This window comes from Westerdykella ornata (genome assembly GCF_010094085.1).
Source record: "Westerdykella ornata strain CBS 379.55 unplaced genomic scaffold EI97scaffold_8, whole genome shotgun sequence".
In the NCBI taxonomy this organism is placed as follows: Eukaryota; Fungi; Ascomycota; class Dothideomycetes; order Pleosporales; family Sporormiaceae; genus Westerdykella; species Westerdykella ornata.
In genome coordinates, this window is record NW_022986858.1 from 864,847 (window position 1) to 879,588 (window position 14,742).

General features: G+C 55.7%; 6 protein-coding genes across 6 annotated transcripts; 2 read left to right on the forward strand and 4 right to left on the reverse strand.

Annotated features, from left to right (window-relative positions):
- Nucleotides 1-257: 257 nt before the first annotated feature.
- On the reverse strand, nucleotides 258-1,964 carry EI97DRAFT_449956 (uncharacterized protein; the record flags this gene model as incomplete). Its single annotated transcript, XM_033800251.1, has 2 exons — nucleotides 258-1,136; nucleotides 1,191-1,964. 2 exons carry the CDS (start codon nucleotides 1,962-1,964, stop codon nucleotides 258-260), a joined length of 1,653 nt encoding a protein of 550 aa, XP_033654808.1.
- Nucleotides 1,965-3,063: 1,099 nt separating this feature from the next.
- Nucleotides 3,064-4,135, reverse strand: EI97DRAFT_449957 (uncharacterized protein; the record flags this gene model as incomplete). Its single annotated transcript, XM_033800252.1, has 2 exons — nucleotides 3,064-3,963; nucleotides 4,034-4,135. The coding sequence occupies 2 exons, from the start codon at nucleotides 4,133-4,135 to the stop codon at nucleotides 3,064-3,066; spliced, it is 1,002 nt and encodes a 333-aa protein (XP_033654809.1).
- A 1,056-nt stretch (nucleotides 4,136-5,191) lies between these two features.
- EI97DRAFT_314814 (uncharacterized protein) lies at nucleotides 5,192-6,795 on the forward strand. Its single transcript, XM_033794643.1, has one exon. The coding sequence runs from the start codon at nucleotides 5,461-5,463 to the stop codon at nucleotides 6,646-6,648; it is 1,188 nt and encodes a 395-aa protein (XP_033654810.1). The 5' UTR covers nucleotides 5,192-5,460; the 3' UTR covers nucleotides 6,649-6,795.
- Nucleotides 6,796-8,271: 1,476 nt separating this feature from the next.
- EI97DRAFT_442006 (uncharacterized protein) lies at nucleotides 8,272-8,799 on the reverse strand (the record flags this gene model as incomplete). Its single annotated transcript, XM_033799734.1, has 2 exons — nucleotides 8,272-8,638; nucleotides 8,669-8,799. 2 exons carry the CDS (start codon nucleotides 8,797-8,799, stop codon nucleotides 8,272-8,274), a joined length of 498 nt encoding a protein of 165 aa, XP_033654811.1.
- Nucleotides 8,760-11,572, forward strand: EI97DRAFT_314940 (uncharacterized protein). The gene is made up of 3 exons (XM_033794644.1): nucleotides 8,760-8,879; nucleotides 9,281-11,082; nucleotides 11,129-11,572. The coding sequence occupies exons 1-3, from the start codon at nucleotides 8,854-8,856 to the stop codon at nucleotides 11,530-11,532; spliced, it is 2,232 nt and encodes a 743-aa protein (XP_033654812.1). The 5' UTR covers nucleotides 8,760-8,853; the 3' UTR covers nucleotides 11,533-11,572.
- An 842-nt stretch (nucleotides 11,573-12,414) lies between these two features.
- EI97DRAFT_397332 (uncharacterized protein) lies at nucleotides 12,415-14,250 on the reverse strand. Its single transcript, XM_033796359.1, has 2 exons — nucleotides 13,922-14,250; nucleotides 12,415-13,862 (listed from the first exon to the last, which is right to left on the reverse strand). The coding sequence occupies exons 1-2, from the start codon at nucleotides 14,227-14,229 to the stop codon at nucleotides 12,683-12,685; spliced, it is 1,488 nt and encodes a 495-aa protein (XP_033654813.1). The 5' UTR covers nucleotides 14,230-14,250; the 3' UTR covers nucleotides 12,415-12,682.
- Between the last annotated feature and the right edge of the window lie 492 nt (nucleotides 14,251-14,742).

Genomic DNA, 14,742 nt, shown 5'->3' on the forward strand with positions numbered 1-14,742 from the left:
CCCATCCCATCGCCATTCGTCATATATCGTACACATAACCTCTCCGCTTGCGAAAGCCCGGCTCTAATAATGTAACCCACTTCTTCTTCGCCGAGCGTTAACAGATTCCCTCGCTCTGATTATACTTGACGGTTATGCAGATCCGCTAACACTCGGCGAAGCTCCGCCATCGCTTCCCAAAGCGACTCTGGGCCGGTCGCGAGAAACACTTTGCGACAGTGACCATCGTAAATCACAGCTAGTCTTGGTTCACCACCTCACGCCTTCCCATTCTTTTCCCCATTGCCCTCCTTCTCCGCCTTCTCCGCCTTCTCCACGATTTCCTTCGCCAACTGCTTCGCCCGCTCCCTCGACGCCTCGGGGCCCTCGCCAATCTGTTCCAACCGCTCATTCACCTTAATCTTCACACTCTGGACGAACTTCTGGTTATCCGGACTCAGAGACGGCCTCCCTGCAAGCCGATTCCTCGAGCCCCTGCGTCCGCGCTGCGAGGTTGGGGGGATATCTTCCATGTCCTCGGGTGCCTTGCCCAGCGCCTCGAGTTCGCGCTCGACGCCGCGGATGGCGTCGTTGCTGGACTTGGAGAGGGCATTTTGCTTGGTCATGTGCTTGGTCCCGGGCGAGGTGCGGCGAAGATAGGATTTGATGAAGAAGCGGACAAAGAGGAAGGTCAGGGGGGCGAGGTAGAGCACATTGAGGTAGACGGCTACGGCTTGGCCGGACGTGTCAATGCAGGGGACGCTCTGGTACTCGGTTCGGTAGGCGACCTTGCGTGCGCCGTCATGGGCGGCAGGCGACGGAGTGTGGACGCCGTGGGCGGCTTGACCAACGGAACCGATATTCTCGGCCAGACCCTCCTCGCCGGCGGCGCGATAGACCAGTTTCTTTAGGAAAGCGACAGCCGCCCCGGTTGCGGTGGCTACGGCTTCTGGGCTGGCCAGGGAAGCGGTGGCTTTGGAGATAGTGGTCTCGGTGGGCTCGTATGGGACGGAAACCGGGACCGTGTAGGACACAAACAGATACAGGGCCGCCAGCGTACCACCTCCAATGAATTGGGTGATCTGCAGAGTGGTGAGGGTACGCTTAATGACTTGTGGGACACGGATTCTCAGAGCGGAGACTGTGTAGTATGTGTACTGTTCTCATGTTAGTCTATAGTAAACACGTGCGAGTACATCCTGCCAACATACCATCATAGCATGGATTCCAGAATTGACCAAGACGAAGATCCAGATGGGAGGAGCCATGTAGCGGATGCCTGCCCACATGCAGAGCATGGCACCAGCGTGGTGATATGTCTGAAGAGTGGAGCTGCGCTTTCCCTTGGCAAGGATGATGACCGTGTCGAGGACCTCATAGAATTTGGAAAGGTAGAACCACCATCCCCAGAAGGCAAGGCCCTCGTTCCACATTCTTCCAACGTCGGTTGAGTCCGGAAGGCCTTGGGGATCCAGCTTGATGAGCCTGTTCTTATTCACCCACTTGCTCGTTGCGGTGTCGTAGGTTGCTGCGTCTCCCAGACCCCGTGGACCATGGATTTTGCAGAGAGCATCGACAGTGCCGATGAAAGCATTTGGCTCTCTCCAGTTGGGGAAGGTCCTCTTCAACGCTTGGAACATGGCGTAGCAGGTGAGGGCGGAGTAGGCGGCCAGGAAAACATTATGCAGGATCACGAAGGCCTTGAATGCGCCAGTCTTGCTGATGGACCAGGGTTTATTGCCACGGCTCTTATTGTACCTGTTCAACAGGGTCACGCTCACAGCGTACACCGTGGCAATAGTAATGGGCACGGAGAGGTCGAGGACCGAATTGTAAATGTCGGCAAGGATTGGGAACGGCGTCCTGAGAGATGGCGAGCCATCGTAGGGCGGGGGAAGAGCATCGGGCGCCGGGTCGGGGGGGAACTTCAAGACGGTCCAAGACGGGATCTCGCCCGGATGGAGGGATGGCCCAACACCGGACATTGCGAATACCGATTAATCTGTCTTGGGTCGAGTTGGACGTACCAGTATACAGGCGGATCGCAGTAGCAGATATCGGGAAGGGTGTGGAAAGAGGGAACGAGGTAGGGTGACCAGCGTTCTGTTGACGTAAGTCCCGGTTGGCCAGTCGACTTCGGTGCCGTGGAATTTGTTTGAGAGCCAATAGTCGAAAGGATCTGTTTCCGACTCCCGAGAAGCCCAAAATGAGGCGCGCAAGCCTGCAAAAGCGTCTCTCGCGGGGTTGAAATGGTGGTCGAAGTTTGGCACGCGAGCTGTTTGCTGGAGCTGCGAGGAAGTCGAAGGCAGCGCACAGGATAGATAAATGGGAGGCAGGCAAGCGGGGGCGCAGAGGTAGATATAGAGGGAGGTTGTCGTTGAACTTGTTGAATTGCGGGTTGGGCGCGCGGGGATTCTGGCTATTTCGAGGAGGAGGGTAGTCTAGTGGAGAGGGCGACGGTGAAAGGGTGCGGTTGAAGCGGGTCTCGAAGGTTACGACTTGGAATTTTGACCAAAGAAATGTTGTCGTCACTTCGCCGCAGCCGAGGCTGAGCTAGGCGAGCCCTCATTGGCCGGGGGTTGGACATGGTCTTCCCCTTTGGTCGATCCCAGAACGGCACGGCTTGCGAGCTTGCGAGAGGCGACGCTTCCAAGGGAATACAGGAGTTATGTCATCGCTTGGCTGTCTCCAACAACACAATACGGTCGAGGGCAATGATACCAATGATACGGGTAAACACCAACGACACAGAGGCAAACTGAACGGGCGGTGCCAGGGCGATAGATCCACGACCACGACCGGGTAACCGGAGCTCACCTGGCACTCCTCACTGTATGTACTTAACCATCGTCGACTGGCTATCTGTACGTCAAACACTGGCGGGATGCTGCGACAACTTGAAAACAACTGGTGCCAAGCCTCATCCTCGTTCCAATAGTGCTGCCGATAACCTGCCCACGATGTGAATCCCGATAAGGGAGGCATTCATTCAAGATGAAGAACCTAATGAATTAAAAATGCAGGTCACACTAGGTCGCTGGAAACGAAGGGGATGCCACCTGCACGGGTCGAGGGTATACAAGTCTAGAATCTAGGCTTGCTACCAAGTGGTACTGGTGGTGGCTGTCCTCGAGGGTTTGAAGATAACTCTTTCTTCTTCGGTGGTGGTGGAGGAGGTCGTTTACCCTGAGTTGGGGATGTGACAGGAGGCGTGGTTGCTGGCTGAGCTGCTTCTTCAATGCCGTATTGTTGGGTGACCCTATTTCCAGTCCCAGCCACGTTACGGGATGCGGATAGATTGGCAAATCTGGATTGGAGTTCACTCAGTTGCGAATCCCCGGTCTCAGCAGGAGATACAGGGGCCGGAGGGGTCTGACGAGGGGGTACAGGTGGTGAGTTGACACGGCCGCCAATATTCAAGCCCGGAACGGCAATGCCAGCCGCCCCTAGCCGGTTGATAGCGGTCTGATTGAGCAGAGGTTCCGGCTGTGTATTGGTGGTATCTACACCTGGGACTTCACTGTACGCAGGCGGAGGGGGTGCTGCATAGGCATCGGAATGGGAGTTCTGGCGTGGAGGTAACCGCGGCGGCAGTCTGGGCTTAGGACCACCATTAGCTGGGGGTGGAGATGGTGTTGCTTGTCCTGGACGGAAGACGGGCGGTTTTGGTAAGTGTTCGGTCTGTAAACCCGTGGTATCGACTCTGTAAGGGCCCGGGGGTGACCTGTTTGCTTCCTCTTGCGCCCTTGCGTCAGCCTTTCGTCTGGCCTGCAACCGTTGTCTTGCGGATCCTCCATCTTGCGTTGCCTCCCCCAGAGCACCGCTCGACGAGCCTCCAGAGAGTGTTCTACTTGTACTGCCTGCCTGATCGACGCGCTTCGGGGGAGGACCAAAAGACGCAGGGTCTCGTAGGGTGGACAACGGTGCGGACTGATGCTCATGAGGATCTTCGCCTGCGTTCTTTCCTTTTCCCATCCAGCCAGCCTACAGGCCCCGAGTTAGTGACGCCCTTTCTGCTGAGTTTAGAATCCTGTCGCGGTCAGGGACGACGAACCACAGTGCTCACGCCTTTGAAATCTCCCTTCCATGATTCTTTTCCTCCTCCTTTGCCTTTCGGGTGCCAACCGCCTTTGGCAAGATCTCTTAGTCCACTCATGTCGGCGACAGCACGATTTCAGAGGCGACCATGCTGAGCGACAGAACCTTTGAACTTCTTCCCACCAGGTCCGTGTTGTGCTGGTGTCGGCATCACAACGGACCGAAGGGCGGGCATATGTGTAGCTAGTCGATAGATGGATGACGTTGGCAAGCATGACTCAGCGACCCCGCCACAAGTGCAAGAGCATATATTCTCTGTGTCCGATCACTCCTCTCCAGCTGTGCTCTCTGCTCGACACATGTTCACCCCAAGAAAGTGAACGGAGGGTAGCTTGGTCCTCATCATCTGTGGTAAACTGCTTCTGCGACCCATAATGATGAACCGCAAGGATTCCAGGTCGATCTCATCGGATATCACTCGATTATCGATGGTCCATATGCATTGCCCAGTTTGTCGTCCACTCCTGCGAGAAGAAGTCTGAAAGAAACCCAACCAGCCTGGATCGGACACATGGCAGTCAGGCCGCACAACCATCATTTTCCTGCACATGATCGCAGCCAGAAAATGTCTTGGGAACCTATTTGACGGATCATTATTGGCCCCAAGGACGCTTTCCGCACTGTTGGCGTGCAGCACCGAGGGGAGTCCCACGGACCTAGGACCTACTAGACTGCGCTTCCGTAGAGCGCTATTATCAAGGGACCGAATCGGGTCTCCGCTGTCCGTGGTAGATCCGTGGATCGGTAGCTCAGGTACTTGTCCCTACTGGCGGATACCCCATTCAGCGACTATCCATGTTTTATCCACTAGGGACTTGCTCCAACAAAGGCATCGTAGCCAGTGAGCAACGCTGTTTGAGACGGAGTACAACAGAGCCCAGCCAAACAACTGTTTCTATAGGCGGAGATTGCGAGAATCCGGGATACGGGTGAGGCTGTGTCAGCCATGCCAAACCACAGTCAGCTCGGGACTGGGGAAAAATCAAAGCGTCCGCAATCCTCCTGAACGTGATGCGCATTCGAACACTGTTTCTATTCAAACTCGTCCATGTGCCGTCGATTCCACGTTAGCATACCAATTATTCAACTGCACCAAGCTCTAAACCTCACTCCATCGCCCGATACGGCGCCTATTCGGAGGATGATATCAATGTCCCACAAGGAGTCAGACCGACCCCGCGCATAGATCAAGGCTGAGCCAAACTACCATAAAGCAAGCTCAGCAGCACACACAAAGGAGAGGATGTTGGAGGTGGCAGCCCTGGGACAGCATCAATAGTTTCAGTCATCACGCACCGGCTGAACATCGCATCGACGTCGGCTCCTACCGTTGCAGGTCTTGGCCCCTATCGAGCTGACATTCACTAACTATTCGAACTCGTGATGGCCGCCGCGGACGAAGTAGCGGATGAGTCAAACTCCCAACGCAGATGGGGGCTCCCGGAAGGCGTAGACGAAGATATACCAAACGGGGACCCGGAACCCACAGCAGGGCCAGCAGATGTGGACGACAGTAGCACAGTCCAAGGACCGCTCGACCGATTACCCAATCCCCAAAACACTCAATCCGTGTACCAAAAGAGCAAATGGCATGATAGGCCCCGTGTTACAGAGACGCCTTTCAACGCTCCATGGGCCTCTCAAATCGCGCAGGAGCAAACAAGCTTCCTGACTTCTACATATGAAGGTCACAACCCCTATCGACCAACAGATATACCCTCGCTATCGTCATCTGTTACAGCATCGGGATCTACTACGACGGGCACGGGAGACCCAAAAGCCACCCGAATACCGCCACTGGGAGGCAGCAAGCCTGGCGGCTTCAACGGTATCAATGGCGGTAGAGCCGTCGTGGCCGGGATGGTTATCGGTGCAATCATAGTCCTTGTGGCCCTACTGATCGCCTTTTGTTGTCTAGCAAGAAGGTCGAGGTCGAGAAAGCGACGAGTGCTGGCAGCAGGCGCTTCGAGGGCAGGAATGCGGCCAACGGAAACGTTTAGACATGAAGGCTCTTCACTGATGACTCCCCTCCCGACGGCGCAACCGAGCTCTGATGGCGTTCTTCCTGCACATGCGACTGCCACAACAACTACACAGCCGCTCATCTTAGGGCCCATTACGAATGGCTACAACACGGGTTTAGACAGCCAAAGCATCCTCTCAGGACGTCAGGGGAGTCTTCTGACGGATCCGTTTGCGGACATACACAGCGTTAGTTCCGAAATCCCTCCGTCATATCAAGCCAGCAGACCTCCATCTTATCGGACGGATCCGACTCCTTCTGTCGCGATGAGTGATGAGCCCCCGAGCAGTGCGGCATCGCACCAACCTGGCTTGCGCAGGCCATTCACAACAGAGGCCGAAAGCCAGCGTTACAGCACGGTTGAGAGAGCCGATATTGGGCAGTCGCCTTTCGCACATGCAGATGATGGCGACGCTGTTTCCGAGTTGTCGGCCTCTGCGCTGGAAAGAGGTCGGGATAGCCTGTCGGTGGTGTCTGAGATGTCCTATCAACAGGACCCCATCAGGATTCGGTTTGGTGTTATTGCCGGGCGTCCGAGAACGGATTGAAGTATTTGGTTTCGGCTCCTTCTGGCGCATCCTCTTGACGCTTTCGAATTGGATTGTCAGTATCCTGAGGCTTCTTGGTACATATGGGGAAATATTGAATGCTGGCATGCCAACAATTATGGAGCCCTAGAGGTGTTTGGCGACTACCGTACATATTTACGACGCAATGAGCTTTCTTCCTTCGGACTAGGAATACAATTCGGAGGGACAGGGTTGGGCAAGGTTTGGTACTCGTATGGTAAATACTCTGTAGGTGTTGACGTTGCGAGATATATATAGCAAGTGCCCGCAACATGGGCGAGTCTCCTCCAGTACCCCGTGTTCCCGGGATTATGATATTTTGCCGTGTGTGCGATAGACGTGCAGAAACGACAGCACCTTTTAGGCCAACGAACGGCAAGATGTACTCCGTACGAAGAGCGGAATCACACGAACCCCTTTTTTTGCCTTCCCTCGTCAGCTACCTGCATGAGAGACATCTCGCTGTCCAAGGGCCAGTACCTTGCATGGATGTACATATGGAGCTGCCATCTCGCACCGACTGCGTGTAACGCGGTGGGAGGTGCAGCTCGCAGCTGGTAATAATGCCGCCCTGGCTTCTCCACTGCAGGCGGGACCGGAACATTGTGGAGAAAAGTAGCAGAGAGGGAAAAAAAAATTTGTTGCAAAGTGCGACACACCGCTGCGGGGCTTGCCTTCAGACTACGATGGAGCTGAGGTAGATAGACTAGATGTGGTCGAGTGAGAGAGGGAAGTTCAACATCTGAAGCTGGATGATAATAAACCACCACCAAGAGGTGCAAATAATTACAATAGTCTAATGGCCTCGCAAAGAACCGCCGTGCGATTGGCTGTTGTTCAGAACCACTTCCAGAGTTCCTGGCTCTCGCTACCGGGACATGGGGGCGGGCGTCGAGAATTTAATAAAAGCTGGTGAGCTGTCCAGCTGTTGACTCTTGTTCCTGTCCAGGGCCCATCGGCCAACGCCGCGATAGGGTCTTGTTGTAGCTAGGGATGAGGGATGGAGGGATGGGGCGGCGCACGCCCACTTGCTGCTTTGGATGATTACGGGCGGCCTCAACCCCCAGCGGCAACCATGAGGAACCCTCATCAGGAACGCAGCAGAACAAAGAGAAGAGTTGACCTCTTCGGTCCTTCTCGAGCAGCGCTGACGACGAATGATAGATGGCGTGTGCTATTTAGTCTAGCGCGCCCATGGGAGCTCTGAGCAAAGTGTGCAACAAACGACAGCCAGCCCAAGCTCTCCCACCTGTCACCACCATTATTGCCCCTGCGCCGTGCATCTCTCTTTCATTCTGCACCCTTTCTAGCACCCTGCTAGGAACCTTGGAACCTCCCTCCCGCTGACCAGCGGCTGGTCGCCTATCGCCTGGTACCTGCTTTTTCTGCCTGCTTGCTTGCTTTGCTAGCCAGCCCTGGTCCAGCTCCACCCTGGCCCTCATCTCATCGACATCACACCTCCGCCCCGAGTGAATGTCGCTCCCTTCCAACCCATTCCCTGCCAATAATAACGATGCACCACTCCTGTCCCCAGAGCACTCGCTCAGCCCTCTGCGGCACTGCTCCTCCTAAGGAGTAGGGGTCTTCTGCTCCCCCGGAATTTCAGATCCCTCCCTCACGAGAGCATTCCTGTGCCCCTTCAACCCGTTGGCCGGCCACTGTGCAGACTCGGTTCAGACGCCGAATTGTTCGGTTCCCACTCCACCCAACCACGCCCATCAGCAGTCTCTTTGCAGCTTCTGCTTGCTGCCCCACAGCTGGCTCCGTGAAGAAGGAAGTTTTCCTCCCTCTGTATGTATCTGCTCCGTCACCACCTCTGCCTGTCGGCCTCTGCCCCTCTCCGCCGACGGTGTCATTCGCCCTCCTAGCTCCAAGCCGCTGCGACCTTCCTCCCTTTGCTCTGTCATGTACATGCAGCTCCGACGTCTCACTGCACTGGCTCCCTCCACGCCCTACCTCTTCGAGCGCTCTACAGCGTACCACAGCTTCACCCATCTACCCTAACTCCGCCTTGTCCAAGCCGCCGCGAGCTTGCAAGACCTTCTCGTCGAAACCACCTCCCGCCTCGTAGCTGCCCTCCCCCTCCGCTCTCGAAGCCGTCACCACGCCGCAATTCCCTCGACACTGCATACACTCCTCACTATATGGCCGCTGGCGTCACTGCTTCGCTTCAGCTGCTTTGCTATGAGTCTGGATCAGCAGATTTATGGGTATGACTTCCCCCTTGTCTAGTCATTCCCTGCCTACATTCCGTCTCCTTCAGAAGCGGCTCTTCTACCTATAATGTCGACGTTTGCTGCAGCAAGCTCCTGCTACGGACGCTGGCTTCACTGTTTCTCTGCAAGTTTATTTTCTTGTTTGTGCACTAGTGCCAGGCAGAGGCAGGCAGCACCGCAGGGGTCCTTTTCTTCATGAACCTCACTCCACCGTCCCAACCCTCCCCATCTCCCAACTACTTAAACCTCCAACACCCAAGATGAGCAAAAAGAGACCCTCGATGGCTTCTGCACGGTTTCTTTCTAACCCTCCTTCACGTGTCATCATTGGCATTGCCCCACCTCCGCACTGTCCATCTAGTGTTTCAAAGCTGACTTGAATTTCGTTTGCTCAGTTCGACGGATTGGCACCTCCCAAGCCCTTCCTCCACTCCAAAGTCCGCAACCTTTCCCGACGCGAGCTTCACCACTCCTAGGACCGAGTCGGCTCTCCATTCACACTTCCTCGACGCTTGGTCTACCCCTCGCCTCAATGGGAACCACACCCCTACACAGACGCCGTCCTTTGCCACTTCGACGCCTGTAGCCAGACCGTCGAGCTCGCACACACGCAAGATACGCTCTCCGGAAGATCCAGAGTTTCATGTCAATCAACTCGTCCCCAGCAACCTCCCGTTACCCCCTGTCGAGCCTTCCCAGCGACTATCCTCATCGCCTGGGCCCCTGTCGACGTCAGGAGCGAAATCCCATCTACATCAACCGCCTTCCCAGCGGCCTCCCCCTATCAGTATGGATCCCTCGCATATGCAAACCCCTCCACCTACTCGGGATGCTTCATCTCGCAGAAGCCAACAGCGGCAAACAGGGAATGAGTTTGCAACCCCAGCTACCGTCATCGCTCGCACTCCTGTCCAGCTCCAGCAGCCTGATCATACGTTCAACCAGACGCCCTTTGACTTTCCAGCTTTGCAGTTCTCACCTGATGCAATGCCCTTTTCAAATACTGGTCCTTTGTCCGCACCTCCTCTTCCCCATTCTCGCCTATTCTGGGATCGGCCAAGCGATGGCAACGATATGGATGTGGATATCCCGTTAGCTTCAGACCCGTTTGGGCCAACCCCTCACAAGATTGGCGGCCCCATTGGATGGGAGACATTCCACACTCCTGCTACTACTCAGATGAACCCTCAAGCTTTTCAAGCCCTTCATGGTGTGCCTAGCCCAACTTCCGGTAACCTCATGTCAACTAGCAGTGCCGGCCCAACCAACGACTCGTATTCGAGACCCAGTTCCTTTGTATCCACTCCTGCCGGCGTTGACCCTAGCATGCTCTTTAGCTTCTCCAGCCCCGGCCCAGCTTCGTCATTCTCCAGGCCTGTGCAGCGAGCGGGCCAAGAGACCAGGCTGCCGTATGAAACGCAGGAGAAGCAATACATGGACTCGCTCAGGGAACGAGAACAGGTGAAGAGAGCAAAGAGTCAGCATTCACGCACCAGCACGGCCTCATCCACAGCCTCATTCGAACAGACTAGACCCGTATTGCAGCGAAGTGCAACCGACAGCGCCTTCAGGAGGAGCAGACCGTCTTCGGTGGAAGGGAGACCCTCTAGCTCGGCCGCTGGCTATGTTATCCCTCGTCGCTCGTCTCCGCTCAAACGACAAAGTGGTGGCTCACTTATGTCGATCCCAGAGATCCGTAGATCACGCACTCGGCTTGTGATTGACGAGGATGGCCGGGCTCGAACAGAGACTGTGATGGATGATGACTCCACGTCCTACAGAGACACGAGGAGAGACTCGCGGAAGGACTGGAGACATCAGTATCCGGATCTTTGCACTGAGGATGGGAGTGATTCGGACAATGACGAAGCTCCGATAACCTTGAGCCGTAATTCGTCCTTCACAATGCCGCAGCGTCGCGCGTCCAAGCACGCCAGAACTGACAGTGGCGGTGTTGAACGTGCCAACTCACTCAAGATGCCGCGGCCGTCCTCCGGGAATTTTGACAGGTCCTCTTTTGAGACAGTACGTCCCGGTAAAAGGGCTGCAGACAACCCTTTCCGCAGGTTCAGCATGATGGACTTTCCCAGCTCTTTCGGCGAGATCCAAGAGGTTGGTGAGCAGCAAGTGCCGGACTCACCTGGTGATGCTCTTGGTGCATTGAAGAAAGTAGTGGAGGGCCGGCAGAAGAGGATTGGTATGACTGGCGCTGTCCTACTCGTCCGCTTTGCTAATCTTCGCAGAACGATCAACGCAGAATACCCTCAAGGCCCACAACCAGCGCTGGGCACAAGCTTCTGCCGAGCTGAACTCGGGAAACAGCCCCCATAGCCACTATGACCCCCTCAACAGCTCCTTCAACGCTTCTCCCACTACGACACCGTCAACCGACCGCAGCAGTCTTTCTAACGACAGCACCCGCTGCATCTGCAATTCCGCTGACGATGGACGACCTATGATTCAATGCGAGTCCTGTAACAAGTGGCTCCACAAGACGTGTGTCGGCCTCAGTGCTCGGAACCCCCCGCCTGTATATGTCTGCATTTTCTGCACCGGCTCCACACCCGTTGCGAGGGGTGGGAGAGTGAGAGGGCCGATGCCTTCATTCGACTCGCCTCTTACACACAAATCTGTCTTCTGGCGCTAATATAGACGATTCATCTAGCCCATTGTACTTGGATGGCAGTTGATGAATATTAAGATTTCCGCAGAGGTCCACAATAAGCTTCAAACCCACCAGCATGCCATCAAAAGCCTACCAAGGCCAATCAGACCAACATTCAGGGCCCCATCCCTTTCAAGATCCCAAGCGCCTGGATGGACAGCTCCGATTTGTACTCTGTTTCTGCATACAGGGGAACATGATCTAACCAAGCATTGTTTGCCTTGTTTCATTGCGATCGTTGAATTCTTTTCCTCGAATCGTACGTGCGTATGAGCATGTTTGCGTACATCGTGCGGGCTTCCTTTCTTTTGGATTTCGATACACTTGCATACACGTCACCGGTCCGCTCGCTCTGCATCTGGATTATGGAGCGTCGCGCTTTCAATCACGCTTTCGACTGAGGAGCGTATTTTCCGGGCTCGAGTGACCCGTCGGACTTCGGAAAGTTTGACACCGGAGGCCCGATTGTCGCATCACCCAAAAATGCATGCGAGATTAAAGGCGAGAGGGCGGTTGCACTAAGATCTCGCAGATGCTAGACCGAGCTAATGTTCCGGTGGAATGGGCCTCTTTTCGCCTTCCCAACGCCCCTTTGGCTTGTTTACGGAAAGGACATGTTTGGTGATGGACTTCTCTAATGATGGAGATGGATAATCATGGGATAAAGCTGAGGAGCTGCATGGACGGCTCTCTATGAGAAGGGGCTGTACTGTGGGGTTGGGTAGGGTGAGTAGGAGACAGGCATGGGAGGACATGTAGCATATTGACGATCGAGGAGCAAGTGTGCTAGAAATGGTATGAACACATGTGGACATGTACGTCACTGAAGCTGCTACGTAATTGTCTTTGTGATGTGATGTTTGTGGTAACGTCTATTTCTAAGGGGTGTCGACCACTGGCCGCGTCTCCCATTCTTGAACGCAGTGAAGGTTTCCAAACCAGGATATTGATGTATGAATGATCTGCAACGAAGATGCACTATCATCCATCCTCCAAGTAGAATGCACGCTTATGGATAATAGATATCGGAATGTCTACATTGCTAAGCTGCGGTGGACTTCCCGCGGCCTGGATACTGCAAAATGACGGCAAGACACCAAGCCCATTTCTCTCACAACACCCTCTTCAACATTCAATCCCCCTCCACCTTTGGCCTCACACACGCCGGCGCATGCACCAAGTGTCCCCTCCTCCTCCGCACAAACCCTGCATACAACCCCCCCGCCACATACACAGCCGCGACGCTCACCACCACAGGCCACCGGAACTGATCGGGTCTCGCCCAGACAACCGTCGACGCGAACGACAGCATCTCGAACGCGTTCTGCAAGGCCGTTTCGACGGTGGAGAAGGCGCCGCGGTGGGACTCGTCGACGTCCTCCTGCACGATGGACTGGGCGCAGAGGTCGAACCCCCACAGCCCGATGCGGGAGAGCGCGGTGGCGATGACGAGACCGGTTGCGGCTGAGATGGTTGTAGTCGTTGTCGTTGTCGTGTTTGTTGTCGTGTTTGTTGTGGTTGTGGTGCCGAAGAACCACGAGAGTCCCGCCGCGAGCCAGACCATTTGCCAGCTTAGGAACCAGATGCCCGCGCGGATGGCGCCGATGCGGGATTGCAGGCGGGGCGCGAGCCAGGTGGCGGAGAGCTCGAAGCAGGTGGCGAGGGCGCGGGCGAGGCCGACGTGGGTCGAGGTGTAGCCCGAGGCGAGGAGGTAAGTGAGCATTTGGGCGGAGAAGGAGAGGACGGTGAGGTAGAGGAGGGAGAGGGAGAGGGAGGGGAGGAAGGCCCGGTGGTGGATGTAGAAGGGGAGGGTGGGGAGGGGGAGGATGTGGGATGCTAGGGCGAGGAGGGAGGTGGTGAGGTGTTTGGTCTTGGGAGTGGGAGGTGGAGGAGTAGGGTTGGAGGTAGATTCGTGGGTTGCTGGTTGCAGCTCGATGGCTCCTTCGGCGTTGGTGGTGGTGGTAATGGTGGTGGTGGTTGTTGTGCGGCGAAGGGCTGGGACTCTGTGGAAGACGGTCGCGATGGTGAAGTACTCGACCAGCACGGAGCTGCAGTTCATCCCGAGCGTGACCCAGATGGCGATTCTCGTCGACGCCCCGTTGACCAGGGATATGGCCAGTGGGCCCACGAGCTTGCAAAACAGGTCGATGCGGCGCATCCGCGCATTCAGCAGCCGTCGAGCTACCACGTTGTCTTGGGTGATAACGACCACCCAGTCCCTTTCCACGGACACCAAGTTCATGATCGAGCACAGCTTCTCGACGCAAGCCAACACTACGGTCAAGGCGAATAAACCGGTCGTCAGTTTACTACTCCCCATCCCATGCTTCTTCTTCTCTTCCCATTTCCCTCCCCATCCCGCAACGACAACAACAACAACCACCAAAACAGCCCGCACGAAACCGCAACGGCGACGCGCTGCCCCACAATCGACACCCGCACCACACTCAGCCGGTCCCCGTGGTCGATCCACGACCCTACCGCCGGAGAAAGCAGGATGGCGGCGCCGCTGCGCGCGAGGGCGTAGATGGACATGGGGCGCAGGGTCTGGCGGTAGATGGCGGCGAGGAAGAGGACGGCGCCCATTTCGAAGAGGCGCGAGTTCCAGGTGGAGAGGAAATGAGAGGTGTAAAGGCGGGTGGTGAGGGATTTGGGGGGGTTGGCAGGGGGTGAGGGCATGGTGGCGTCCGCGAGGCCAGACGCTGGCGTAGTAGTTGTATCGGTGACGGGAAGGATGTGGTCGCATTGCTGGTTGTGGTTGCTGCTGTTGTTCTGCATTTCCTGAGATTCAGGTCCCCCGGAGCTAGTGGAGAGGTTAGTATCCTCTTGTTGGAGGGGGGAATACTATTATCCCGATGTTTTCTTCTCCAAAAGGGCTTTGATCAGGGTGGCATACAGAGCGTGAGGAGCATCTTCGTTGTTTCCTTGCTCAGGAGGGAGTACCATGTTGGCTTCGAGATGTGACTTCAAGTTCTACTAGAATCCATGGATGACGAGTCCCGCCAAACCCGGTAGTGGAATTGGCTATGCATGTCCTATGTAGAGTACCGGAGTTGAAGTCGATGGCGAGGAGTGGAAACGGCTCATGCGACAAAGGGTGCGAATGTTTTTGACGGAGGGCGTGCGCTGCAAGTTCCAAGGTTGGTGGAAACGAAGTTAGAAAATGGTCTAGCCATTTTTCAACTCTAAAAG

Coding starts and splice junctions, on each gene's coding strand:
- EI97DRAFT_314814 (XM_033794643.1), top strand. CDS start 5,461: ATGGCCGCCGCGGACGAAGTAGCGGATGAGTCAAACTCCCAACGCAGA.
- EI97DRAFT_314940 (XM_033794644.1), top strand. CDS start 8,854: ATGAGTCTGGATCAGCAGATTTATGG. Junction 8,880..9,280: donor CTGGATCAGCAGATTTATGG/GTATGACTTCCC, acceptor TCGTTTGCTCAG/TTCGACGGATTGGCACCTCC. Junction 11,083..11,128: donor GGGCCGGCAGAAGAGGATTG/GTATGACTGGCG, acceptor TAATCTTCGCAG/AACGATCAACGCAGAATACC.
- EI97DRAFT_397332 (XM_033796359.1), bottom strand. CDS start 14,229: ATGCCCTCACCCCCTGCCAACCCCCCCAAATCCCTCACCACCCGCCTT. Junction 13,863..13,921: donor CTGTTTTGGTGGTTGTTGTT/GTTGTCGTTGCG, acceptor TGGGATGGGGAG/TAGTAAACTGACGACCGGTT.